The sequence below is a fragment of the Schistocerca gregaria genome, chromosome 2 (assembly GCF_023897955.1).
Source record: "Schistocerca gregaria isolate iqSchGreg1 chromosome 2, iqSchGreg1.2, whole genome shotgun sequence".
Classification (NCBI taxonomy): Eukaryota; Metazoa; Arthropoda; class Insecta; order Orthoptera; family Acrididae; genus Schistocerca; species Schistocerca gregaria.
Window position 1 is genome coordinate 416,247,453 of NC_064921.1, and position 25,955 is coordinate 416,273,407.

The 25,955-nt window shown below is 43.3% G+C and overlaps 1 protein-coding gene across 1 annotated transcript in view; it reads right to left on the reverse strand.

Moving 5' to 3' along the window:
* The window catches only part of LOC126323717 (uncharacterized), a 93,751-nt gene that overhangs the window by 7,784 nt on the left and 60,012 nt on the right, over window positions 1–25,955 (reverse strand). Inside the window, exons 5-6 of the mRNA XM_049994712.1 lie at window positions 20,051–20,139; window positions 7,887–8,016 (exon numbers count right to left, since the gene is read on the reverse strand). Of these exons, the coding sequence (XP_049850669.1) occupies window positions 7,887–8,016; window positions 20,051–20,139 (219 nt within the window). The remainder of the gene's footprint in view (window positions 1–7,886; window positions 8,017–20,050; window positions 20,140–25,955) is intronic.

The window sequence follows — 25,955 nt, forward strand, 5'->3', positions numbered from 1 at the left end:
ATCTACCGCCAACTGTACGCAACAGGTATGGTCGTAGCACGCAAACGGGTCAGTAACAGGCCCGTCACAGGAGAAGCGGGTGCAGTTGGTGTGTTAGCTGCTGTTGCCATGAACCCACACATGAGTACACGGGACAAGGCGAGAGCCGGTGGACTGAGTCAAAGTAGTGTCATGCGCATACTGCATCGTCACCGCTTTCACCCGTTTCATGTGTCAGCAATTACATGGTGATGACTTTAATCATCGAGTGCAATGCTGTCAATGGGCATTAACAGAGAATGCGTTGCAGTTCTACCTGTTTACCGATGAAGCGGGTTTCACAAACCACGGGGCAGTGAATCTACGGAACATGCATTACTGGTCCGTGGACAATCCTCGCTGGCTCAGACAGGTAGAGCGACAGCGATCGTGGATTGTAAATGTATGGTGCGGAATCATTGGTGGCCACCTCATTGGTCCTCACTTCATTGCAGGGGCCCAAATAGCTGCAACATACATCGCGTTTCTACAGAATGATCTGCCAACGTTACTCGAAAATGTCCCACTGGAAACGCGTCGACGTATGTGGTATCAGCATGATGGTGCACCTGCACATTCCGCAATTAACACTAGGCTGACCCTTGACAGGATGTTCGACGGGGGTTTCATAGGACGTGGAGGACGCATAAATTGGCCAGCCCGTTCACCTGATCTTACACCTCTGGACTTCTTTCTGTGGGGTACGTTAAAGGAGCATGTGTACCGTGATTTGCCTACAACCCCAGAGGATATGAAACAACGTGTTGTGGCAGCCTGCAGCGACATTACACCAGATGTACTGCGGCGTGTACGACATTCATTACGCCAGAGATTGCAATTGTGTGCAGCAAATGATGGCCACCACATTGAACATGTATTGGCCTGACATGTCGGGACACACTCTATTCCACTCCGCAATTGAAAACGGAAACCACGTGTGTACGTGTACCTCACCCCTCATGGTAATGTACATGTGCGTCAGTGAAAAAGACCAATAAAAAGGTGTTAGCATGTGGACGTAATGTGCTGTTCCAGTCTCTTCTGTACCTAAGGTCCATCACCGTTCCCTTTGGATCCCTACGTAATTCGGTGCTCTCCAATACACACGATCGAACAGCGGAGGAGTGGTACTCAAGCGTCAACTTTAGGTTACAATATCTCCGGATGTAATTAACATTTTACAATGCAACAAACGGCACTGATTACGTATTTGTTTATATGTTCAGATGCGCTAACAAAACTAACGGGGACCCATTTAAAAACGTAACTTTGTGTTAAAAAACATACTTCCGTGCATTTTTGTATGGTTTGTATTACACTAGCTCCTCTCCTCACGTTCGGTCTGTGGAATCGATTCGTCAGTATTTTATGTGGTTTACGAAATACATCCAGCGGTAATGTTAGGTGACTATGGTATAGAACGAGCTGTCAAGGAGATACGATTTCAATTTATTTTTGTAGCTATTACTGCTGCCTGTCAGACACCTTATTCATCTGGTAATTTGTCGAAAATTTTTATAGCATCATATTTTACCCCTTTCTGTGCCAGAGACAGGTTGAGCAAAGGATAGTGTAAGTCTTTCTTTTTTCTGGTATTATAATCATGAATATCACTGTTGTTTTTAAACTGGTCCATGATGTTAAGAACAAATTTCATTAGTGAGTAGATGTATTGTGAGGCTGTTGTAAAAATTCCCAATCTTTTAAAAAGATGCCTCCAAGATGTGCGACTATAAACCCCACACGGGTAGGACAAGCTAGAATTAAGAAACGACGACAGAACAACGCACGATTGAACGTGGGGTTTACCTCAGTCCAGACGAGATGTCATATCTGGATGATTAAGGTATGGGCGAGATCTGTCATTACCCTTTTCCTTGTGCTGTGGTATGTGCCCGCTTTTTATTTTTCGTCTTAATTGCGAAAGGATCCTCGGATGATTTGTTTCCAGTCCAGTGCACAATGCAATATCAGTTACTGGTAGTATGGATTCCACCATTCGATTTTATTTCAAGGCTTCCTTACCCAAGTGCGTCACTTCTATTTAGTTTGCTGCGACAATAGCTGTACGTTAGGTTCTCCCAGTTCCCTCCATACATTCAGCCCTCGATTTGATGCAACAAGTACATCAGTCAGTTTCAGTCTTTTCTGCTAAAAATGGTGGAAGACAAGGCATATTTTTCATTTGATGCAGGAGACATAATTTTTAATTTTACGTTTTGAAAATGCTTTGTTTAAAGGCGATGAAGGAGAGCCGAGAAGACATATATTGCCAAAAGCAAGGTGGGGCTGGCTAAAGAGGAGGAAAGAAAGAAAGAAAGAAAAATGATAAAGCGATAGCTCGCAATAATCGGAAAATCCTGGTCCGAGTTCCAGTGCGACACAAATTTTCATCGTAATTATTCCATTATGCAGCTGATGATTGTCAAGATTCGCAACTGCGAATACACGTAATGTATTTAATAACGGCTACATTGGCCGCAGTGCGTGTTCCTTCGGACATGCATGCACGTTCGAAAGGACATTTACATCATACTTCTGAATAACACAGGCACTGCAATATCGTACTAAAAACTCAGTGCATCGTGACGTCCGACCCCAGCTCCCCCCTCCCGCTATATTCGAAGAACAACTACTGAGCCGTGAATTTGAAAAATTCTACGTTGCTGTAAACGACGTAGGCCTCGTGTTTGTTTCCTCAGTTGTCACGTATGAAATTCAAATAATGTAATGTTAGCTTAGTATTCTGAATTCGCTTAAAATAGTATCCAAGCTGGTATGACAGTATGAGATCCATTTCTAATATGTCTGGAGTACTTAATCAAAGCACTCGCTTAGTGATTTCTCTACAGCCAACTTTGTTCCTTACACTCTCGATGATTATTTGATGTATTAATCAGCACGTCGTTTAGTATTTATTTGTAAGGTGTGATACAGAAACGTGCCAAGCAAGAAGGAAGTACAACATTGTAACAGTGGGCTTTAGAAATATCAGATTGTTCGGTTGGCTTAGAATATACCATTATCTGGTGAACACAGACTAATAATGTTGAGGGAACTGAAGAAAAGATATGTAGTTTATGATATTAAGACAATTTTTATAAAGATTAATGCAGCGGCGATCTTAAGGGAAGAGAAACACGAACATAAAAAACATGGGGGGGGGGGGGGGGAGATTTGGAAACAGAAAGTCAGCGTTGCGTACTTGGGGTGTTAAATAAGCAAGGATTTATATGTGATGAATATGTAGAAACATGGAAAGCATTGCAAAAAGAATCTACTTCTACAACGAAACATTCCTGTGAAGTGTGAACGTAAGAACAATCAACAGAACGGAAAGAAATTTATTGGGCTGTACATGTTGACAACAAGGCAAATAAACGATAAATATCTGTACGTTACGAGCATTGCGGATTCGTTAATTCACATTTTTGCGATGTAATGCGTTGTGATACCCAGAGGAATTTCACGGAAATTTATTTTTATGATTAATGTGTCATTCATAAAACTGGCCGGATTTCCAATGTTCAAATGTGTGAGAATTCCTGAGAGACCAAACTGCTGAACTCATCGGTCCCTGCGCTTACACACTACGGAAACTAACTTACGATAAGGACAACACAGAACCACGCCCGAGGGAGGACTCGAACCTCCGGCGAGAGGGGACGCGCAATCCGTGACTTGGCGCCTCAAATCGCGCTGCCATTCCGAGCGGATGTCCGGATTTAAAAAAGACTTAGTGGACATATTGAAAGAGGTGAACAACGTACACTGCCTGACAAAAAAAGTGAAGCAGCCAGAAGACATGAGTGGATGTCAATCTGACTTTGTACGTGTACACAAATCGCAAATGATTATATCTGCAATGACAAGCGGCAAGTAGAAAGGTCACCAGAGTACATTTGTGTTATTCTCTTTTAGTGTAGCTACTAGACATTGTAGGCTATATAAGGCGAGTGAACAGCATCATACGTTGTTGTATGGTCAGTGAGAAAGACACGGAGATGCTACGTACTTGTCTGAGATACTATGATCAGCACCTAATAGTATTTCAAAGGGGCCTCACTGTGGATCTCCACTGTGCCAGCTGATCGAATCGTGCAGTATCCAGATTTCTAGGGCATTCTGATGTGACAGTCGCCCGAGTTTGACTGCATGGAAACTTGAAGGCACGTGTAACCGTTGTCGAAGTTCCGGTCGAACACGGCTGACCACCACAAGGGAGGACCACCGTATAGTGCGCCTTGCACATCGTAACCCCTTCACATTTCCTCCTGCCATCTGATACCAAGTAATGGTCTCCCTACAATATTCCGTGCTGTTCTTCACCACTGGTCGGAAACTAGCAGGATGGGACTAGAGAACTGCCGTCCCATGCGTAGGCTGCCATTAACAGTATATCACATACGTTCAGAGTTTTGAGTGTTACTAAGAGCAGGTCGCATGGACTGTTGATAAATGGCGTTGCACGGTGTTTAGCGATGAATGGGGGTCTGCAGTGCCCAGACGACGATCGTCTGCGAGTCTGGAGATACCGTTGTTCCAAAGTATTGGAGAGGTGTTATTCCTGGAGTGGGGAGCCATCGGACGAATTCAGGTCACGTCTGTTAAAATGGTACAAATAGCTCTGAGCACTATGGGACTCAACTGCTATGGTCATCAGTCCCCTAGAACTTAGAACTACTTAAACCTAACTAACCTAAGGACATCACACACATCCATGCCCGAGGCAGGATTCGAACCTGCGCTCGTAACAGTCGCACGGTTCCGGACTGCGCGCCTAGAACCGCGAGACCACCGCTGCCGGCCACGTCTGTTAGTTACTGAAGGAACTCTGACGGCACACCGGTATTCTCCAACAGAACATTGCTCGTCCTCACATGACACGCGTCTCTATGAACTCTCTGCATGACATTCAGGTGCTCCAGTGGAGAGGAAAATCCCCAGATCACTCCTTGACAGAACGTATCTGACACCAGCTCGAACATCAGATCCATCCCAGTGGTAGTTTTCAGCTTATCAAGGACCAACAGAAAAGCTGTGGATCGGCTTGCCTCTAGAGGAGAAACAAAGGCTTTATGTCACTCTTCTCATACGAATCAGTACAAGCATCAAGTCCAAGTGGGAGGAGGGAGGGAGGGGGACGGATAAGTTGGGTGTAACGACATACTAATAATGCAGCTCATACTGCCAAGTTATTTATAAATATGACTATTTTGTAATCATTGAAGTAACATCACATACTCTCTCAGTCCATGAAGTTTGTTTCGTTGGAGACGAGCAAATGTTCTGGGCGTTTCATTTTTGTTGTCAGACTGTGTATTTAGCACGGATGTGGCTTTAGAACAAACAGAGCAGAGACAAAGGTGATGCTGAGTTCTAGAAAAGGAAACAGGTCTAGGATAGTATGCTATCAGAAGAAGGAACAGATTCACGGGACATCTACTGTGGCATCCAGATATAGTTGATATGGCGCTGGAAGGAACAATCTAAGGGAAAAATAATAGATGCAGAAGAAGACTGAATATCCAAAAGAGATTCTAGGTGAAGTTGGTTGTTATTGTTACATATAAATGAAACGACCTGCAAAAGCTATGAGAAGACAGATGACCGCATGAAACCAGCCGAAACACTGAGCCTTACTAAGGTTAGATATGGGCGAAATGAAGTCCGAGTAGATTGTTTTAATAAAATCTCCCTCTATTGAGGCCTGAACTCATATACGTATCGATCGCATTAATGAAAGCCAAAAACGATAAGCGTAAATAATTTCAATAGTCCTTAACAGAAAATTCAAGTGAAAATCTATTTATAATGGAAATTTCCTATGGCAATCAAAAGTTATGAGCAGTTGATGCAATTTCTAAAAAGAACGGATCACATTACTTTTACATCCTACAATTCACTGTTATTAATATAAAGATTAGTTTTGGCAGTATAAATAACACTGAGAATTTTTATATCATGTATGTCATGTCTTCATCTTCGTCGTCTCGGTTTCTCGTCATCCAGAAACGTGGTACTTTCTATCAAGTGCTAATGTGTTAATCACTGCATATAAGGAACAGTTTTATAAATGTAAAAAATAGGAGTGTTGAGTTTTCCATGCACAACTTTTCAAGTTATTGCACATTGTGTCTGATTATTTTGTGCAACATAGTGAGCATATTTTTACTATAAAAAAGGTAATTATTCTGACTACACGTTTCGTAACCTAACTTCACACTGCATGCTTCTAAGGTAGGCCAAACCACTGTTTGAATAACACGTTTTTGGAAAAGAGTGTTATCCTTTTGTCGACCAATACCATTATCAGTCTAGTTGGTTACTTTTCTAATTAAAACATATTTGGATAATAACCTCTTGCGTCTTAATTCCATGCGATTAAACTATTCACTTTATTACGTGAGTTGAAACTCTGAAAATAGCATGGATGAAATAGAAGGCGAAAGATTATCTAAAACTTGTACAGAATCAGAGTCCAAGGACATGAAGAGGGATTTAGCTGAGGAAAGAATGAGGAAGTCTTCTAGTCTATCCCGTTGTTATTCAATCTGTACATTGAACAAGCACTCAAGAAATGTCGGAAACGGAATTAAAGATCAAGGAGAATAAACAGAACTTTGTGTTGTCTCAGTGACATAATAATTCTGTCAGGGATGGCAAAAGACTTGAAATATCGGTTAAACGGAATTGATAGTGTTTTAAAAATATGTTATAAGATGAAAATAAAAAAAGTAAAATTGGGTAATGGAGTGTTGTCAAATTAAATCGCATCATGTTGAGGGAATTTCATTGGGAAAAGAGATAGAAAAAGTAACAGATTACTTTTCCATTTGTGCAGCAAATAATTGATGATGATTGAAGTAGAGAGTATATAAAATGGAGACTAGCAACAGTCAGAAAAATGCTTACGAAAAGAGAAATTTTTCAACATGTAATATTAATTTAAGTGCTAATAAATATTTTCTAAAGGTATTTGTCTAGAGTGTAGCCTTTTACGGACAGTTCAGACAAGAAGAGGAGAGAAGCTTTTAAAATTTGGTGCGACAGAAGAATGCTGAAGATTAGGTGAGTAGATCGGATAAGAAATGGAGTTGTACTGAGTGGAATAGAAGAGAAGAAAAATGTATGGTACAACTAGACTTAAAGAAAGGATCGCTTGATAGGACACATCCTGAGCAGCTGTCCATTTGGTAATAGAGACAAGTGTGTGGGGCAAAAATTGTAGGAGAAGGCCTGACTATAGTAAGTAGAATCAAATAGGTTTAAGTTGCGGCAGTTATGCCCAGGCGAAGAGACTTGCATAGAAAGCATTAGAGAACTGCATCAAACCAGTCTTCGAACTGAAGACCACAGCGACAAGTGAGGGTTTCTAATAACTTGTTATAAGCTTCGAATTCCGATTAGGTATTACAATTTAGGAAATTTTCTCGAATGTCGATTTGTTGTGTGCAAGGTCGTTGGGCTTTGGCAGTCGGTGGTTGTGTGTGTGTGAGCGCGCTCGCGCGCGTGTCTGTCTCTGTGCTGAACTGAATTACTCTGAGAGGCCTACAGTTTAATGAGGACTGCAAATCGCATTAGCAAATCACAGAAGAAGATAAAGGTCATGACATCGGATCCAGAAAAAAATCATAGGACATACTGAGTATCGAAGGCGGTACCTTTGGATTTTTTATCTGGAATACATCCAAAGGTCAGGACTTCGATCTTCAGTCGTGGCTTTTAATTTATAGACGATATAGTGCTAAGTTTTCGTAGCAAAGTATTAAGATGGAAAGGAAGATATCTTATTGGGAAGCTGTGGAAGAACTACTCGATAGCCAGAAAGCGAAGTGTGGATCCACTGAGGGCACGAGAACACCTACCTGTGGTGAGTACATCAAAGCGGCCCATGTGGAGGCCTACCGTGGCAATCTGGCTGCAGAAGATGAGCAGCTCCAGCAGTACCGTCACTGTCTGCACCGCCAGCCACGGAACTATCAGAGCCGTGCTGTCCTGCAGGCAGCGCAGCAAATCCTTTTCTCACACAACTATACACACAGACACTCTCTCTCTATATATATACACTACTGGCCACTAAAACTACTAAACCACGAAGATGACGTGCTACAGAAACGAAATTTAACCAACAAGAAGAAGATGCTGTGATATGCAAATGATTAGACTTTCAGAGCATTCACACAAGGTTGGCGCCGTTGGCGACACCTACAATGTGCTGACATGAGGATAGTTTCCAACCGATTTCTCATACACAAACAGCAGTTGACCGCCGTTGCCTGGTGAAACGATTTTGTGATCCCTCGTGTAAGGAGGAGAAATGCGTACCATCACGTTTCCGACTTTGATAAAGGTCGGATTGTAGCCTATCGCGATAGCGGTTTATCGTATCGCGACATTGCTGCTCGCGTTGTTCGAGATCCAATGAGCATTAGCAAAATATGGAATCGGCGGGTTCAGGATGGTAATACGAAACGCCGTGCTGGATCCCAACGGCCTCGTATCACTAGCAGCCGAGATGAAAGGCATCTTATCCGCGTGGCTGTAACGGATCGTACATCCACGTCTCGATCCCTGAGTCAACAAATGGGGATGTTTCCAAGACAACAACCATTTGCACGAACAGTTCGATGACGTTTGCAGCAGCATGGACTATCAGCTCGGAGACCATGGCTGCGGTTACCCTTACGCTGCATTCCAGACTGGAGCGCATGCGATGGTGTACTCAATGACGAACGTAGGTGTACGAATGGCAAAACGTCATTTTTTCGGATGAATCCAGGTTCTGTTTGCAGCATCATGATGGTCGCATCCGTCTTTGGCAACCTCGCGGTGAACGCACATTGGAAGGGTGTATTCGTCATCGCCATACAGGCGTATCACCGGGAGTGACTGTATGGGCGCCATTGGTTATACGTCTCGGTTACGTCTTGTTCGCATTGACGGCGCTTTGAACAGTGGACATTACATTTCAGATGTGTTACGACCCGTGGCACTACCCTTCATTCGATCTCTGCGAAACCCTACATTTCAGCAGGATAATGCACGACCGCATGTTGCAGGTCGTGTAAGGGCCTTCCTGGATACAGAAAATGCTGCCCTGGCCAGCACATTCTCCAGATCTCTCACCAATTGAAACCGTCTGGTCAATGATGGCCAAGCAACTGGCTCGTCGTAATATGCCAGTCACTTCTCTTGATGAACTGTGGTATTGTGTTGAAGCTGCATGGGCAGCTGTAGGTACAGCTGCCCATGCAGCTTCAACACACTGCGCCACCCAAGCTCTGTTTGACTCAATGTCCAGGCGTGTCAAGGCCGTTATTAGGGCCAGAGGTGGTTGTTCTGGGTACTGATTTATCAGGATCTATGCACCCAAATTGCGTGAAAACGTGACCACGTGCCAGTTATAGTATAATATATTTGTCCAAGGAATGCATTTCTTCTTGGTGTAGCAATTTTAAAGGCCGGCCATTTGGCATATATATGCTCATATATACAGGGTGTTACAAAAAGGTAGGGCCAAACTTTCAGGAAACATTCTTCACACACAAATAAAGAAGATATGTTATGTGGACATGTGTCCGGAAACGCTTACTTTCCATGTTAGAGCTCATTTTATTACTTCTCTTCAAATCACATTAATCATGGAATGGAAACACACAGCAACAGAACGTACCGGTGTGACTTCAAACACTTTGTTACAGGAAATGTATTCCCCTGTCGCGAGTCGTAGGCTGGAATGTTCCGTGCTCCCTAAGACGCCGATCAATTGCTTCGAACGTCTTCCTGTAAGGACACCTTCGTTCTGGAAATCTGTCTCGATACAAACGTACCGCGCCACGGCTATTGCCCCGTGCTAATCCATACATCAAATGGGCATCTGCCAACTCCGCATTTGTAAACATTGCACCGACTGCAAAACCACGTTCGTGATGAAGACTAACCTGTTGATGCTACGTACTGATGTGCTTGATGCTAGTACTGTAGAGCAATGAGTCGCATCTCAACACAAGCACCAAAGTCAACATTACCTTCCTTCAACTGGGCCAACTGGCGGTGAATCCAGGATGTACAGTACATACTGACGAAACTAAAATGAGCTCTAACACGGAAATTAAGCGTTTCCGGACACATGTCCACATAACATCTTTTCTTTATTTGTGTGTGAGGAATTTAGCAGAATGGGACCTAACATATGAGGTCATCAGTCCCCTAGGACTTAGAAGTACTTAAACCTAACTAACCCTAAGGACATCACACACATCCATGCCCGAGGCGGGATTCGAACCTGGGACCGTAGCGGTCATCCGGTTCCAGACTGAAGCGCCTAGAACATCTCGGCCACTCAGGGCGGCCTGACAAGTAACATAGCTCAATAATACTTGGACCATACACAGGAAGAAATACTACAGAATAGCACGGAACTGAAGGAAATACGCAATGAGACAAACAGAAATGATTTTTTTATTTACACAATAATTACACTGGAGTCACCGCGATTCATGATAGCCTGGACATTACAAAATGCGGGACCTGGTTCTTAGTAGGGTGCGCGGTGACACTGGACGTCTGTGCATGTACTGCAGTATGCTCCTATGCTGGCCGTAATGCTGCTGAGAAAGCAGCAGTGCCGTTGATAATGTAGGCGGTCATCGGTGCATTTGCGCGTGCTGCAGAACGCCTCCCCGACACGTTCACATTTGCTCGGTGGGATTCAGGAAACGGGCTCGCTAAACCATTCGCCCAACATCTTCTCGTTTCAAGAGCTTCACTACCTGAACAGTTCGATGATGTCGTCCATTCTTATCCATAAAGTAGAGCCGAATGCACCCCTGAAAAGACGCACATAGGAAAGGAGTAAGGTGCCACTGTAACGACAGTCAGTTGCCGTCTTCAAAGATTTTGAGGTCGGCATGCCTATGCAACCTTATGCCTTCCCACACCGTAACACGTGGACAACCAAAAGATCATGTCGAGAAACTTCCAGGATGGATTACGTGTTCCTAGCTATTGTCCAATCAAGGTACGTCCAGTATTATCGAATATGATCGTTTTGGTGATCCGAGTGTTACGATGTGGGGAGGCGTACTCACATCCAAATCTTAAACGCGATACTCTCACCAGTCATCGTCTCTGTGGCACTGTTTTCCTTCCCTATGTGCGTCATTTCAGGAGCGCATTCTTCCCTGACTTCATTGCTATGGATGACAATGTGTGACCACATCGAACATTGCAGATGGAAAAGCTTTAGGATGCGCGGGATTAGCCGAGCGGTCTTAGGCGCAGCAGTCATGGACTGAGCGGCTGGTCCCGGCGGAGGTTCGAGTCCTCCCTCGGGCATGGGTGTGTGTGTTTGTCCTTAGGATAATTTAGGTTAAGAAGTGTGTTATCTTTGGGACTGATGACCTTAGCAGTTAGGTCCCGTATGATTTCACACATTTTTGAAGAGCTTTAGGAACGAAATTATATTCGGCGAATGGACTGGACTGCCCGTTGTCTCTGACTGAAATCCCATCTAGCGCATTCGAGATGCGTCAGGAAGACGTACTCCAGTACGTCCATATCCATCAATGGCCATCCATCACTTGCCCATGACTATTGTGAAGGAACGGCACGCTCACAACAAGAACTCCTTCCCAACATTGTAGCCAGCAGGAGCAAGCTGCAGAGCACGCGGTGTCATCAGTGATGATCACACAATTTATTAAGTTCGAAGTCCCGCGTTGTCTAATGTCCAGGCTGCCATGAATCGCGGTGATGTCAGTGTGATTACCGTCTTTGAATAAAAGTCTCATTTTCTGTTCGTCTCATTGCATTTCTTTCATTTACCTTCTGTATTATACTGTAGCAGTTCTTTCTTAGTATGATCTAACTTTCATCGAGCTGTGTTACTTGGCTGTACCACATCATGCGAATGTTAATTTCGTCCTTAAGTATTGCACAGCAGTATTTGTGTGAGGGAATTTCGTTCCACGTTAAGACCATTGTGCAACAACATTGGCACGTTGTCAGAAGAGAGAACATGTTCTTTGTTTCGTAGGGACACAGTTGTGCTGCGGTTCGGGTAATAGGTGCATCACAGTGTGGGAATGAAAGGGGGCAACAAGTGGAAACGAACTCCAGAGTTGAAGTACGCGGGAAAGTATGATGATGGTGAGAAAAACGCATAATTTGGACACAGATTCACAATGAAATTCTTGCTGTTTACAGACCAAAAGCAATTTCGCGTGTAGCAGTAGTGAAATGGTGGCAGTAATTTGAACAAGGCCGCAGGGGCGTTGGTGATACTGATACTGATAGGGGTGGAATGCCATCGACATCGGCCACAGACGACAACGACCAAGAAATCGAGGAACTGTTTGGCAGAAATCACAGATTTTCCAATGGTGAGGACTTTGACTCGTCGAGGAATTGAACGGTTGGTTGAACGTTCTGAACATCGTTTACAGAGGCCTGGAGACCGTGCTGAAAGATATGTCATGCATCCACGACAGTTTGAAGTGTAGTGTGCCTTTCAGTAAAGTTACTTAGCCTGCTATAATAATGTGTATACATAGGGTGTAAAGAAATAAGTGCAGATATTCCTAATGGTGGCTGAGGATCGTGTAGTGAACAACATTACATCAGTATTTACTTTCAGAATAATAATCACAGCTATTAGGAGTGATTTGTTTTTATGTTTTCCTGCAAGTACGTGTCGCAGGAGCAAGCTGTTATGCTTATTTTCCCCTGGGCAGCAGGTCAGGTGTTTCAGTGTGGATACATCGACGCAGTACGGTTAGTCCGTACCGAAAGGCCTAGTTCAGCTAGTCGTGTCGTTATGACCGTGCGGAAGGCATCACGTCGTAAAGTTTGTGAAGTGTTTGTGGGAAAACTGTTCCACGCAGAGAAACTGACAACCGACACACTGACGTGTGTACATATTGAAGTTCCACATGTGAAAATATTTGCACTGATGCGTTACACTCCGTACTTTTGACACACACACACACACACACACACACACACACACACACACACACACACTCACGCACGCACGCACACATAACAGTCCGCTGCAATTGTAGAATAACAACAACATCTGAAATAAATATTACATTAAAGAAACATGTCATTCACTACAGGTCACTAAAACTGTCACTTTATCACGGTTGGGTAGAAAGTAACCAAACACACACAGAAATGATGTATACGCGCCCTTAAAATGACTCGCTGCCGGCCGGAGTGGTCGAGCGGTTCTAAGCGCTTCAGTCTGGACCCGCGCGACCACTACGGTGGCAGGTTCGAATCCTGCTTCGGGCATGGATGTGTGTGATGTTCTTAGGTTACTTAGGTTTAAGTAGTTCTAAGTTCTCCGCTCCAGACAGTAGCGCCTAGGACCACACGGTCACTCCAGCCGGCCGTTCCAAGAGGTCAATGATGTTTACGGTATTCGAGATCCGACATGTTGCCTACCACCGAACCACACAATATTGTCTGCGAATGGCAACAGGGGGCGGGACTGAAGGTATCCAAAGCTGAGCACAGCATGAGGCTGTCGACCGTAGTTGAACTGTTTAGTCGGTGGGTAGCTCACAACAGTGCTTCAGTGCTAGTGTTGTTGATGCAGAGCAGAGCAATAGCAACGATAAACAAAGCTAGCACTGCATTATCTGCATCTGCATCTTCGATCTGACGATGAAATTTTGAAACGCGAAACGCTTAATAAGGAACTGAGCTATCAAGACTTTTCTGTATTTCAAAGTTGAGCCAAAAAATATGTTTTTCAACATCTTTGGAAATTCAGCCACTAACGGGGAAGTCAACCATTAAGGGGCAAAATAGTGGGTCAAAGTCTTTTTAAACATAAATCATTATTAAAGAAGTACTGAAGAATTTATAAAGCTATAAAGCTGTATCTATGAAAATTAATAGTTGAATTTTCGGTTAGATATAAAAATAATTCGCGTTTAATTGTTTTTGGAAATTCAACTGCTAAGAGGTTGAAATAGGTGAAGAAAGTTTTAAAGAAAATATGTCGTTACATCAGATAGTTTTTAAAGTTAAATCGACGAAAATTAGCATTTCACTTTTCGATTACATATAAAAAATATTCGTTAAGGTATGAAAGTTTGCATGGATGTATCACACAAGAACGCGAAAGGTGTTGTTAACGAAAACTTTGGACTCTAGCTACCAGAAACTTCTATGATCAGAACCACATTCGAGAGCGTGAAAAGTTTAAAAGGTATTGCAGTTTGTGAGCAGCATAAAAATGCGATTAAAGAAAAACAGAAAAATCGTGCAGACCATACAGCCTCCGCGAGCGAAGCAGCGAGCACCAAGCTAGTGCAGACTAATAACATGGAAAACAATGCATCAGCTTAGGTGCATGGCCGAAACTTTCGACGAACGAGTTCTGTTTTTTTTATTTGCTGTGGGACATCGTGAAACCATCCCGCGTAAGCCCTTATAATCTCATGAAGTTCCGATAGATGACGGCACTATACGTAGCCTACAAAATGGCTTCTGTAATGGAGATGCTTTCCAAGCAGCTATCTGGCATTGAGATTCTTTTGGCGGAAAATCAGGACATTGCAAATATTCAGGCGCTAGCTGATTGTTTAGGGAGATCTGGCAATGAAGAAAAACACGCCGAGTCGTTGAGAGGGGCGTCTGTTATCGTCGCAACAAGGTCTCGCAAAACTGTACGATCTCCCGCGTCCGACCTGCCGCACACATCTGTGAGTCCTGCAATGTTGGAACGTGCGGACACTCCCATTCTAGGTGATAGACGGATCTCAATCAAACACCTCTTTCCACAACTGGACGCCTCTTTTGGTGGTGCTCACACATTAGTCCACCAGTTGGGGTATTGGGGTATTGTTGATTTCCTCGCCGCCTAATTGTTGTTGTTGTTGTGGTCTTCAGTCCTGAGACTGGTTTGATGCAGCTCTCCATGCTACTCTATCCTGTGCAAGCTTCTTCATCTCCCAGTACCTACTGCAACCTACATCCTTCTGAATCTGCTTGGTGTATTCATCTCTTGGTCTCCCTCTACGATTTTTACCCTCCACGCTGCCCTCCAATGCTAAATTGGTGAACCCTTCATGCCTCAGAACAAGTCCTACCAACCGATCCCTTCTTCTGGTCAAGTTGTGCCACAAACTTCTCTTCTGCCCAATCCTATTCAATATCTCCTCATTAGTTATGTGATCTACCCATCTAATCTTCAGCATTCTTCAGTAGCACCACATTTCGAAAGCTTCTGTTCTCTTCTTGTCCAAACTATTTGTCGTCCATACATGGCTACACTCCATACAAATACTTTCAGAAATGACTTCCTCACACTTAAATCTATACTCGATGTTAACAAATTTGTCTTCTTCAGAAACGCTTTCCTTGCCATTGCCAGTCTACATTTTATATCCTCTCTACTTTGACCATCATCAGTTATTTTGCTCCCCAATTAGCAAAACTCCTTTACTACTTTAAGTATCTCATTTCCTAATCTAATACCCTCAGCATAACCCGTCTTAATTCGACTACATTCCATTATCCTCGTTTTGCTTTTGTTGATGTTCATCTTATATCCTCCTTTCAAGACGCTATCCATTCCGTTCAATGCTCTTCCAAGTCCTTTGCTGTCTCTGACAGAATTACAATGTCATCGGCGAACCTCAAGGTTTTTCTTTCTTCTCCATGAATTTTAATACCTATTCCGAATTTTTCTTTTGTTTCCTTAACTGCTTCTCAATATACAGATCGAATAACATCGAGGAGAGTCTACAACCCTGTCTCACTCCCTTCCCAACAACTGCTTCCTTTTCATGCCCCTCAACTCTTATAACTGTCATCTGGTTTCTGTACAAATTGTAAACAGCCTTTCGCTCCCTGTATTTTACCCCTGTCACCTTCAGAATCTGAAAGAGAGTATTCCAGTCAACATTGTTAAAAGCTTTCTCTAAGTCTACAAATGCTAGAAATGTAGGTTTTGCCTTTCCTTAATCTAGCTTCCAAGATAAGTCATAGGGTCAGTATTGCCTCACGTGTTCCAATATTTCTACGGAATCCAAACTGATCTTCCCCGAGGTCGGCTTCTACTAGTTTTTCCATTCGTCTGTAAAGAATTCGCGTTAGTATTTTGCAGCTGAGACTTATTAAACTGATAGTTCGGTAATTTTCACATCTGTCAACATGTGCTTTCTTTGGGATTGGAATTATTATATTCTTCTTGAAGTGTGAGGGTATTTCGCCTGTCTCATAAATCTTGCTCACCAGAGAGTGAGAGTTTTGTCAGGACTGGCTCTCCCAAGGATGTCAGTAGCTGTAATGGAATGTTATCTACTCCCGGGGCCTTGTTTTGACTCAGGTCTTTCAGTGCTCTGTCAAACTTTTCCCGCAGTATTATATCTCCCAGTTCATCTTCATCTACATCCTCTTCCATTTTCATAATATTGTCCTCAATTCCATCGCCATTGTATAGTCCCTCTATATACTCCTTCCACCTTTCTGCTTTCCCTTCTTTGCTTAGAACTGGGTTTCCATCTGAGCTCTTGATATTCATACAAGTGGTTCTCTTTTCTCCAAAGGTCTCTTTAATTTTCCTGTAGGCAGTATCTATCTTACCCCTAGTGAGATAAGCCTCTACATCCTTACATTTGTCCTCTAGCCATCCCCGCTTAGCCATTTTGCACTTCCTGTCGAGTTCATTTTTGAGACGTCTGTATTCCTTCTTGCCTGCTTCATTTACTGCATTTTTATATTTTCTCCTTTCATCCATTAAATTCAATATATCTTCTGTTACCCAAGGATTTCTACTAGCCCTCGTCTTTTTACTTTCTTGATCCTCTTCTGCCTTCACTACTTCATCCCTTAAAGCTACCCATTCTTCTTCTACTGTATTTCTTTCCCCCATTCCTGTCAATTGTTCCCTTATCCCCTCCCTGAAACTCTGTACAACCTCTGGTTTAGTCAGTTTATCCAGGTCCCATCTCCTTAAATTCCCACCTTTTTCCAGTTTCTTCAGTTTTAATCTATAGTTCATAACCAATAGATTGTGGTCAGAGTCCACATCTGCCCCTGGAAACGTCTTACAATTTAAAACCTGGTTCCTAAATCTCTGTCTTACCATGAAATAATCTATTTGAAACTTGTCAGTATCGCCAGGCTTCTGCCATGTATACAACCTTCTTTTATGATTCTTGAACCAAGTATTAGCTATGATTAAGTTGTACTCTGTGCAAAATTCTACCAGGCGGCTTCCTCTTTCTTTTCTTACCCCCATCCATACTCACCCACTACGTTTCCTTCTCTCCCTTTTCCTACTACCGAATTCCAGTCACCCATGACTATTAAATTTTCTTCTCCCTTCACTATCTGAATAATTTCTTTTATTTTATCATTCATTTCTTCAATTTCTTCGTCATCTGCAGAGCTAATTGGCATATAAACTTGTACTACTGTAGTAGGCGTGGGCTTCGTGTCAATCTTGGCCACAATAATGTGTTCACTATGCTGTTTGTAGTAGCTTACCCACAGTCCTATTTTTTTTATTCATTATTAAACCCACTCCTGCATTACCTCTATTTGATGTTGTATCATCATTAACCATACAGTAAAGCTGCATGCCCTCGGGAAAAATTACGTCTGTAGTTTCCCCTTGCTTTCAGCAGTTCGCAGTACCAACATAGCAAGGCCGTTTTGGTTAGTGTTACAAGGCCAGATCAGTCAATCATCCACACTGTTGCCCCTGCAACTAATGAAAAGGCTGCTGCCCCTCCTCAGGAACCACACGTTTGTCTGGCCTCTCAACAGATACCCCTCCGTTGTGGTTGCACCTACGGTACAGCTATCTGTATCGCTGAGGCACGCAAACCTCCCCACCAACCGCAAGGTACATGGTTCATGGGGGGGCGCCGCCTAATAGAAGACCATAAAAAGCAACGAACTACCATCTGTGCGGAATTGCCTGCGCATTATGAGGCTGACCGTGACACATTTTTGTCGAACATCGTCATAGGTGACGACACTTTGATTCATCACTCGAACCATAAACAGAATGGCAATCCATGTAGTGGAGCAACACCACCTTTCCTCCGAAGAAAAAGTTCAAAGCGCACCCTCAGCCGGCAAAGTAATCGCGATGGTCTTCTGGGACTATGAAGGGAGTTACTCTGTTTGATGTCATCCCTCATGGTGCAACAATCAACTCCGAAGCGTATTGTGCTAGGCACAGGAAACTGAAGGAATGACTTCAGCGTAATAAATGCAAACTTCTCCTTCGCAGTGACAAAGCAAGGACTCACACAAGTCTGCGTGCCCGAGAGGAGCTCACGAAATTTCAGTGGTCTTTTCTTCGTCATCCACCCTACAGCATGAGTCTCGCATCTTCCGACTGACATATATTTGGCCCAATGAGGGATGTACTCTGCCAGAAGTAGTACGTGGATGATGGGGATGCTACTTGCGCAGCAAACTACACCTTGATGCAGAGTGCGTTTCATGCAGAGTCTGCCACTTGTGTTTGCTAAACATCTCCGAAACGCAATCACACTTACCAAATAACCGTGTGACGAAACGCGCCGCTCTTCTTTGGACCTTCTCTATCTGCCGCTCTTCTTTGGACCTTCTCTATCTCCTCTGTCAACCCGACCTGATACGGATCCCACAGTGCTGAGCAAATACTCAAGTATAGGTTGACCGAGTGTTTTGTAAGCCACCTCCTTTGTTGATGGACTATTTTTTCTAAGGACTATTCCAATGATTCTCAACCTGGCACCTGCCTTACCAACAATTAATTTTATATGATCATTCCTCTTCAAATCGTTCCGTACGCATACTCCCAGGTATTTTACAGAAGTAACTGCTACCAGTGTTTGTTCCGCTATCATATAATCATACAATAAAGGATCCTTCATTAATTAAAACTTCCGGGCTGAATTGCCGTGGTCCATATATAAAACTTCTTCTCCTTCCTGACGCTTCGTTGCCTACTGCGGGCAACATCTTCTGAGTCGCCGATTCACCTCAGAAGATGTTGCCCGCAGTAGGCAACGAAACGTCAGGAAGGAGAAGAAGTTTTATATATGGACCACGGCAATTCAGCCCGCAAGTTTTAATTAATGAAGACGCCGGCCGTGAAAGGTTACATGTTATGAATAAAGGATCCTTCTTTCTATGTATTCGCAATACGTGAGTGAGTGTGATAATTACAATATTTCTAAGCAAATAGAAATTGTGTTAACAGTTCGTAATACTAAACGCTGGCGTTATAGCGGAATAGGATGTGAGCCGTATGTGGCAGGAGAGGAGTGGAGTAACAAATACACTACTTGAATAATAAATGAAAAGCACCAGTTTGCTCTTGTTCTACAATATTACTTTTATTGTTAACCGGTTTTCGGCTTACAAGGCCATCTTCAGATATTAAACGTCTGAAGATGGCCTTGTAAGCCGGAAACCGGTTAACAATAAAAGTAATATTGTAGAACAAGAGCAAACTGGTGCTTTCCATTTATTATAATGTTGTTCTACCAATCACCGACGGAAGATTCTGTTAACTACTCGAATACTTTGTTCTCCTTAGCATTTGGCATTGCTGCCAAAATTAGTCACCTTGGTTACGAAATCAGTAATTAGTTGAATAACAATAAATTAATATTGTTGTTTCACGTAGGAGATACAGAGGACTCGAAGACTTGTTTTAACTACTGTTTCTGTGGTGCAATAGTAGTCCCTCTTTGGACATGAGTTCGTATTGAAAAACTCATTGTATCTTGCTCTCTCTCTCTGTACATACTGTAGGAGCTTGCGACATACATTTAGAAATACTCGCTTATGTAGTAACTTGATCCATTAATGGTTCTATGAAACTAGAAAGAAGTAAAAAATTAGAAGATAAATGAAAATTAAAAACTAGACCTATAAGATAAAGAAACCACCGTATGCTTTAGTCACGATCAGAACACAGTGCACCTTATAAGCTAAAGCGTGTTTATCCGATGGAAGAGAGATGGTGAGAGAGGACAAGATGTGTTGTAGAGGGACTTACCAAGAGAATACCGGCGAGCAGCATGAAGTTGTTCTCGAAGTTCAGAAGGGACGACATGAGTTGTATCTGCCGCTCTGTTTCCACGCTCACTGCAACAACATCAGAGACGGATGTTCCTATTGTGAGAGGAAGCGTTACTGGGCAGTTGTTAAAAAAGATTACTTTATGACGAACGGCACTTCGTTGGCCAAAATGCCATAAAGCATGCAGGTCACTGAAAAATACAATATATGACGTTCAAAGATTGCGTTCGTGTGCATCCACCCAATGTCTGTCAAAGTTTCCCTGCTTGCTCACAATTTCTTGTAACTGAAGTTGAGTATCACACCCTGATGAAAATACACTGAAGAAAACAGGGTTGAAATTTACGTATATCCCCAAATGATGATACACAAAACTGTAGTAGTATACGCTCATCCGACATATAGGTTGTTTAGTACTGTGTGGTAGATTCATGTCCAGAGCACTCATTCAGTTGAATCACTCTACTAAGTCACACGAACAGTTAACGTGTCATGTAATGCAGATTGAAATGTTGAATGTTTGTCTAGCTTATCGTAAGCTCGTTAATCATTCTGACATACACAGCCAGGCGGCGACCAACCGTTAACACATGAATGCTAAGATTAGGAGCCGTAGAGATCTAAGACAGAAGGAACACTGAATTGCCCTTTCGATGTAGATGTACGAATAAATCGCCATTGCCCCATGGGAGATCCTACGAACCAATGTTATTCTCAGCACAGATCCTGAACCCTGAATGAGTTTCCCCTCTCAACGGTATATTTTCGGATCGAACAGGATAGTCATTTGTTCAAGACAGAAACATAGTCACCAGTAAACCGGTATCAACGATAGGAAAAGGTCGAGAGGTTAAAGGGAGTTTCGAGGAAGAAATTGAGGAGAGGAACATGTGTTAGACAGTACAGAGTATCGAAGTTATAGGGGTCAGTATCTATCACCATGCACACGGGTCTGTAGGCTGTGACTTCAACAAGCTGTAGCGTCATTTTGTGACGTTTATGTACGTGGATCACAATTCTCAATTTCTTGCTCAGGACAACATTTACGGCATCTCGAAGTTTTTCTGTGTCGTTTTTCTACACTGTGTATACTAACTTCCACTAAGTAATTATTTATTATCCATATACACGAGTATCTTCGGAGAGCTAAGATGACTCTGATTTCACTAGCGGTTATCGTCTTCTTACTCACAGTATGGCTAGATATCCTTCTTTCCAGGCGCTTTTGTTGAAGTTGCGCTGACAGAGCGCGTTTTTAATGAAAATTCGCTGACTCCTACGATCTTGACAACTGATACATCATCGAACCGTCGTGGCTCATGTGAGTAGCATCTTTGCGGAGCTACAAGCTGGGCTTCCACAACTTCACCGTTCGGTCACTCTCCAAACTTGCAACTTCGTGGAACTGCCAACTGGTCTCCAATAACCGCATCATTCATTCACTCTACAGTCTATTTTTGAGGTGTGATTGTTAGTGTCTTCTTGCCACTGCAGGCACTTTCAGTGATCCGTACACAAGGGAATCCCATGTCCAACTACTCACTTTATGTTTTCGGACAACTGTAAATAAGAGTTTTGGTCACTTGTCGTATGTCATGTGACTAGCATTTGTAACTGTTATACTTTAATCAGTGTGGGCTATGTATCATCACATTATGTGTTATGAAAGCTGTGGCAATGTCCACTGTGTGTTTCGTAACACGTGTATATCAGTGAATTTGTTGAGATCGATCAGTCCACCGGTGTGCTGCCGGTTCATAGTGTCCAACGGGCACTATATTTTGGCTATCAAACATGTCATCATCGTCAGGTGCGCTGACGAACTGCGCTCCTGTGGGCTCGCGGCCGACTAATATCCACGGACCCCGCGAGCCGCTCAGTCCACGCAGTGTTGTTTCCCAAGCCTTTCTAACATCATTTCTTGGTTGATAAGGTCGTCCCTAGTACGAATTTCTTTTGGACTCTCTAACGACGCTGTCCCAGTATTTGGAAAGCTGTGCCAAGATGCTGGTACGTTCGTACTCCATCGCGTGATTCTCGGACAAACAGCGCTCTGCGACCGCTGGGATACATCAGTCTAGGGTGCCTCTCGGCAACGAACTTCGACGGTGCGGTGCAATATGTCTTTCCACATTGACATGGAATCTGGTATCCGCTGGCCTTCCGCAAGCTGAGATCACCTTTGACACTTCTCAATAATGTTCGTGTTTCATTGGGCTGGCAAAGATCGCCGTAATATTGTGCCCGTTGGACACTATGAACCGGCAGTACAGCCGTGGACAGTTCGATCAGCAAACACGCCAGGAGGAACTGTAGAATCATAGTGGATTTGTTGACTTTCAAACATAGACATAATATTGTATTATGTGTACATTAGTTATATAATGATGGTTTTTCAGAAATGCTTCAGAATTTTCGTCTGAGAATCACATGCTTTACGGTGACTCACCCACCTACATTAAACTGCACTCCGTCTTCAGGCCACAAGTGGCCCATCGAAATCATCCGGCCGCCGTGTCACCCTCAGCTGAGGACGCGGATAGGAGGTGCATGTGGTGAGCACACCGCTCTCCCCGTCGTTATGATGATTTTCTTTGACCGGAGCCGCTACTGTTCGGTCGAAGCTACATCAATTTAGTTTCCTTAAATGCAAGTATTCCTGTATGTTTAGATGGGATCCATTTCTTATTTCCAATTAAATTGAATTGGTGCATGTAGTCAATGCTACATACAAGTTAGATTATTGGTTCTTGTAGAAGGCCAGTTGAGAACCATCTGTGATGAGCCTCCACCTACACAGCAATGCTTTTCCGTTCTCCAGTGGACATGTCCTCAGGTATGACAGCATTGACTGATTGTGAAGCTCGGCTGAATCAGTGAAATACTACAAATTGCAAGGTTCGTGGTTTGATTCCAAGGTGTAGTAAGAAAAATTTTCAGTCACTATTAAGGTATCTTTCCATTTTAATAGTTTATGGTAATTTCCAGATTCCAAACTGATTTGTATTCTCAGTTTTATATAATACTGCAGATCCCCTCATTGCTGGTAGATAGTTTGACTAGCCAATGTCTATATGTCACTGCAAGAATAAGGACGAGTCAACCTCAATCAATTAGAGAGTAGTACCGCCCCCTACCTTCTCCCTCCCCCTTCTGCTGTGGCAAGGCTTCCTCAGAGAGTGTGATTTAACTGTTCTTGTTCCACTTCACATCCCCAACATGACTGATTATTTTAAAGCGCTGTGGAGCTGAAACCAAACTTAAAAGTATTTTACTCACTTTCACACAGCAGGTTATAAATCTAGATGAGTAATCTGGAAAACTACTTCAACTTTCATACTTCCTTTTCTTGTCTTATTTTTATGTGCTCCCATATTCTGTTGGCTGGTTCAAATGGCTTTGACCACTGTGGGACTTAACTTCTGAGGTCATCAGTCCCCTAGAACTTAGAACTACTTAAACCTAACTTACTTAAGGACATCACACACATCCACGCCCATGGCAGGATTCGAACCTGCGACCGTAGCGGTCGCTCGGTTGCAGACTGTAGCGCCTAGAACCGCAAGGCCACTCCGGCCGGCCCATATTCTGTTATTCCTTGATACTATTGCAGAGCATATGTAGACGACAGAATTATAATTTAATTTTCTCCAAACCCTTGAGTAACATTTGTCACAGTTTGAGTTTCATAAAACATAAGTTTTCGTAAATCAAGAAAACATCACAAAAATAAAGTTAAGTCTACAAGTATATTTATAGTGTGATTAAAATTTGAGGAAGTGTAGAATACATAGAATAATAATATAATACTAAAATGCAGTTCCACGCATATAATTTATGTACAATTCTTCCCTCTTTATAGCAATCGTGGGTAGTATTCCAAAAGAAAACTGCCTTGATTGCAGGAAAAAAAAATACTTTCATTGGCGTGTTTCGATCTTAACAGGAATCAACAGAAAATTTTAATATACTGAAAAGTTTGCATTGTCACAGTCTTAGGGACTGTTGTGTGTGCCCCAAACATACCGGAGTCAGCTGAAAGAAGTGTGCTGGGGCATCCCCGCAGAGGCGACAAATGAAAAATGTTGCGGTCTATTAATATTTTCTGATGATGACCCAGAAGGGCGAAACATGTCAATAACAGCATTTTTCCATCTGCAGCCAAGATTGTTTTTCTTTCGAAAAAATGCTTATTCTATGAACCGCGACATGTTTTTATAATTTGAAAAATTAACGTATCGCTTTGGTATAACAAAGGCAGTGTCATTTTGGACTTTGATCATCAAGGTCGTTGAAACAATACATACAGCTTCGTGTTTTGCTGTTTATGATAACGTGTCTGACTGACATAGGAAGGAATGTCAAACATTATTTCGCGATGAGCTTATACTACGCAAAAGTACAGCGACGCTGTATTACGGTTAGACAGAACCTCACTTCTTTCGTGTCGCGAAGCGGTAACGATGTTACTTGTGAGCAGGACAGTGAACAAAAAGGTAAGAATCCGCCTTCTCAGACTGCACATCCACGCCCGAGGCAGGATTCGAACCTGAGACCGTAGCGGTCACGCGGTTCCAGACTGAAGCGCCTAGAACCGCACAGCCACACCGGCCGGCAGATGTTCGTTGTGGGCTCGAAGTTAGACTGGTGCGACATTAACATTTGTTACAAGCAGTAGTGTCGTATAGGGTATCAAATAAAATATGCGACTGCAGTAAGGAATTTTTGTTAAGGAGGGTGCAGCCTGTTTTCTTGGATGGAGAGTCATCGGCAGAAGCATAAGTAGTTTCAAGTGTGGCCGGGACCATTGCTGTTTTTGTTGTATGAGGGCATGATGAAAAGTAACGCCTCTGAATCTATTTACAGGAAACAAAAGTTATTAACATTCTACATCTGTATTCTTCATGTTTACATATTCATTTCTCAACACAGTCATCCTGGCGACCAACTCATTTCTCCCAAGGTGAGGCCAGTTTGTTGATACCGTCACTATAGAATGTTCGACTTTCACTTAACACTTCGGGGCTGAGATGCCGTGGTCCATACATAAGACTCTCCCCTTACGTTTCGCCTTCGACTGCGGAAGGCATCCTCTGAGGACAATCGGCGAACTGCAGCGAGAGTGCGATGTTTTTTTCCCTTTATTGTTATTTCACACCCTACATAAGGTGGGCAGGCAGCAGCACAGTACGCTGCTCTTCATCCACAGGTATTACAAAAGAAAAACTATGGAGACACATAACATACACATAACATAGTGGGGGACAAAAAACAGTAGACACAGTAACGGAAAAACACAAAGCCGTTCACACGCGAAGGACACCCAAGAAAATGTTAGCACTGAACACGGACACTGATGATGGAGACGACACGTGAACGATGGAGCGTGGGCGGCGAAAACACTGAGGCACAAACACGACGGCACACACACTAAACCGATGGCGATGATTTCCGGCGTGTGAATGTCCACTTAATGTGTGCGAGTCCAGGGACCTGCCAAGACAGGAAGGGAGGGAGAGCAGAGATGCCAATGGCAGAGGAGATGGGGGGAGGAATGAAGGTATGGGAGTTAGGGGTAGCCCAGGGGAGGAGGGGGGAGGAAGGGAGGAGGGAGGGAATGGAGAGAGGGTGCCCTGAGGAAAAAAAATAGGAAGTGGGAGGGGAGGATCAGAGTTGATAGGAGGGGTAGATGGAGGGGAGGAGGGCATCAACAGGGAGGGGGAGCTGGCGGAAGCCATCTTGGGAGGGGGTAAGGAGAGTGGAGAGATGGAGAGCAGGTAGGACGTGGAAATACAGGTGTGGCAGCAGATGGGGGTGGGAGAGGATGGGAGAGACAAGCGAGTGAGGGGGATCTAGTTATGGGAGGTGTAGATGATCCGTAT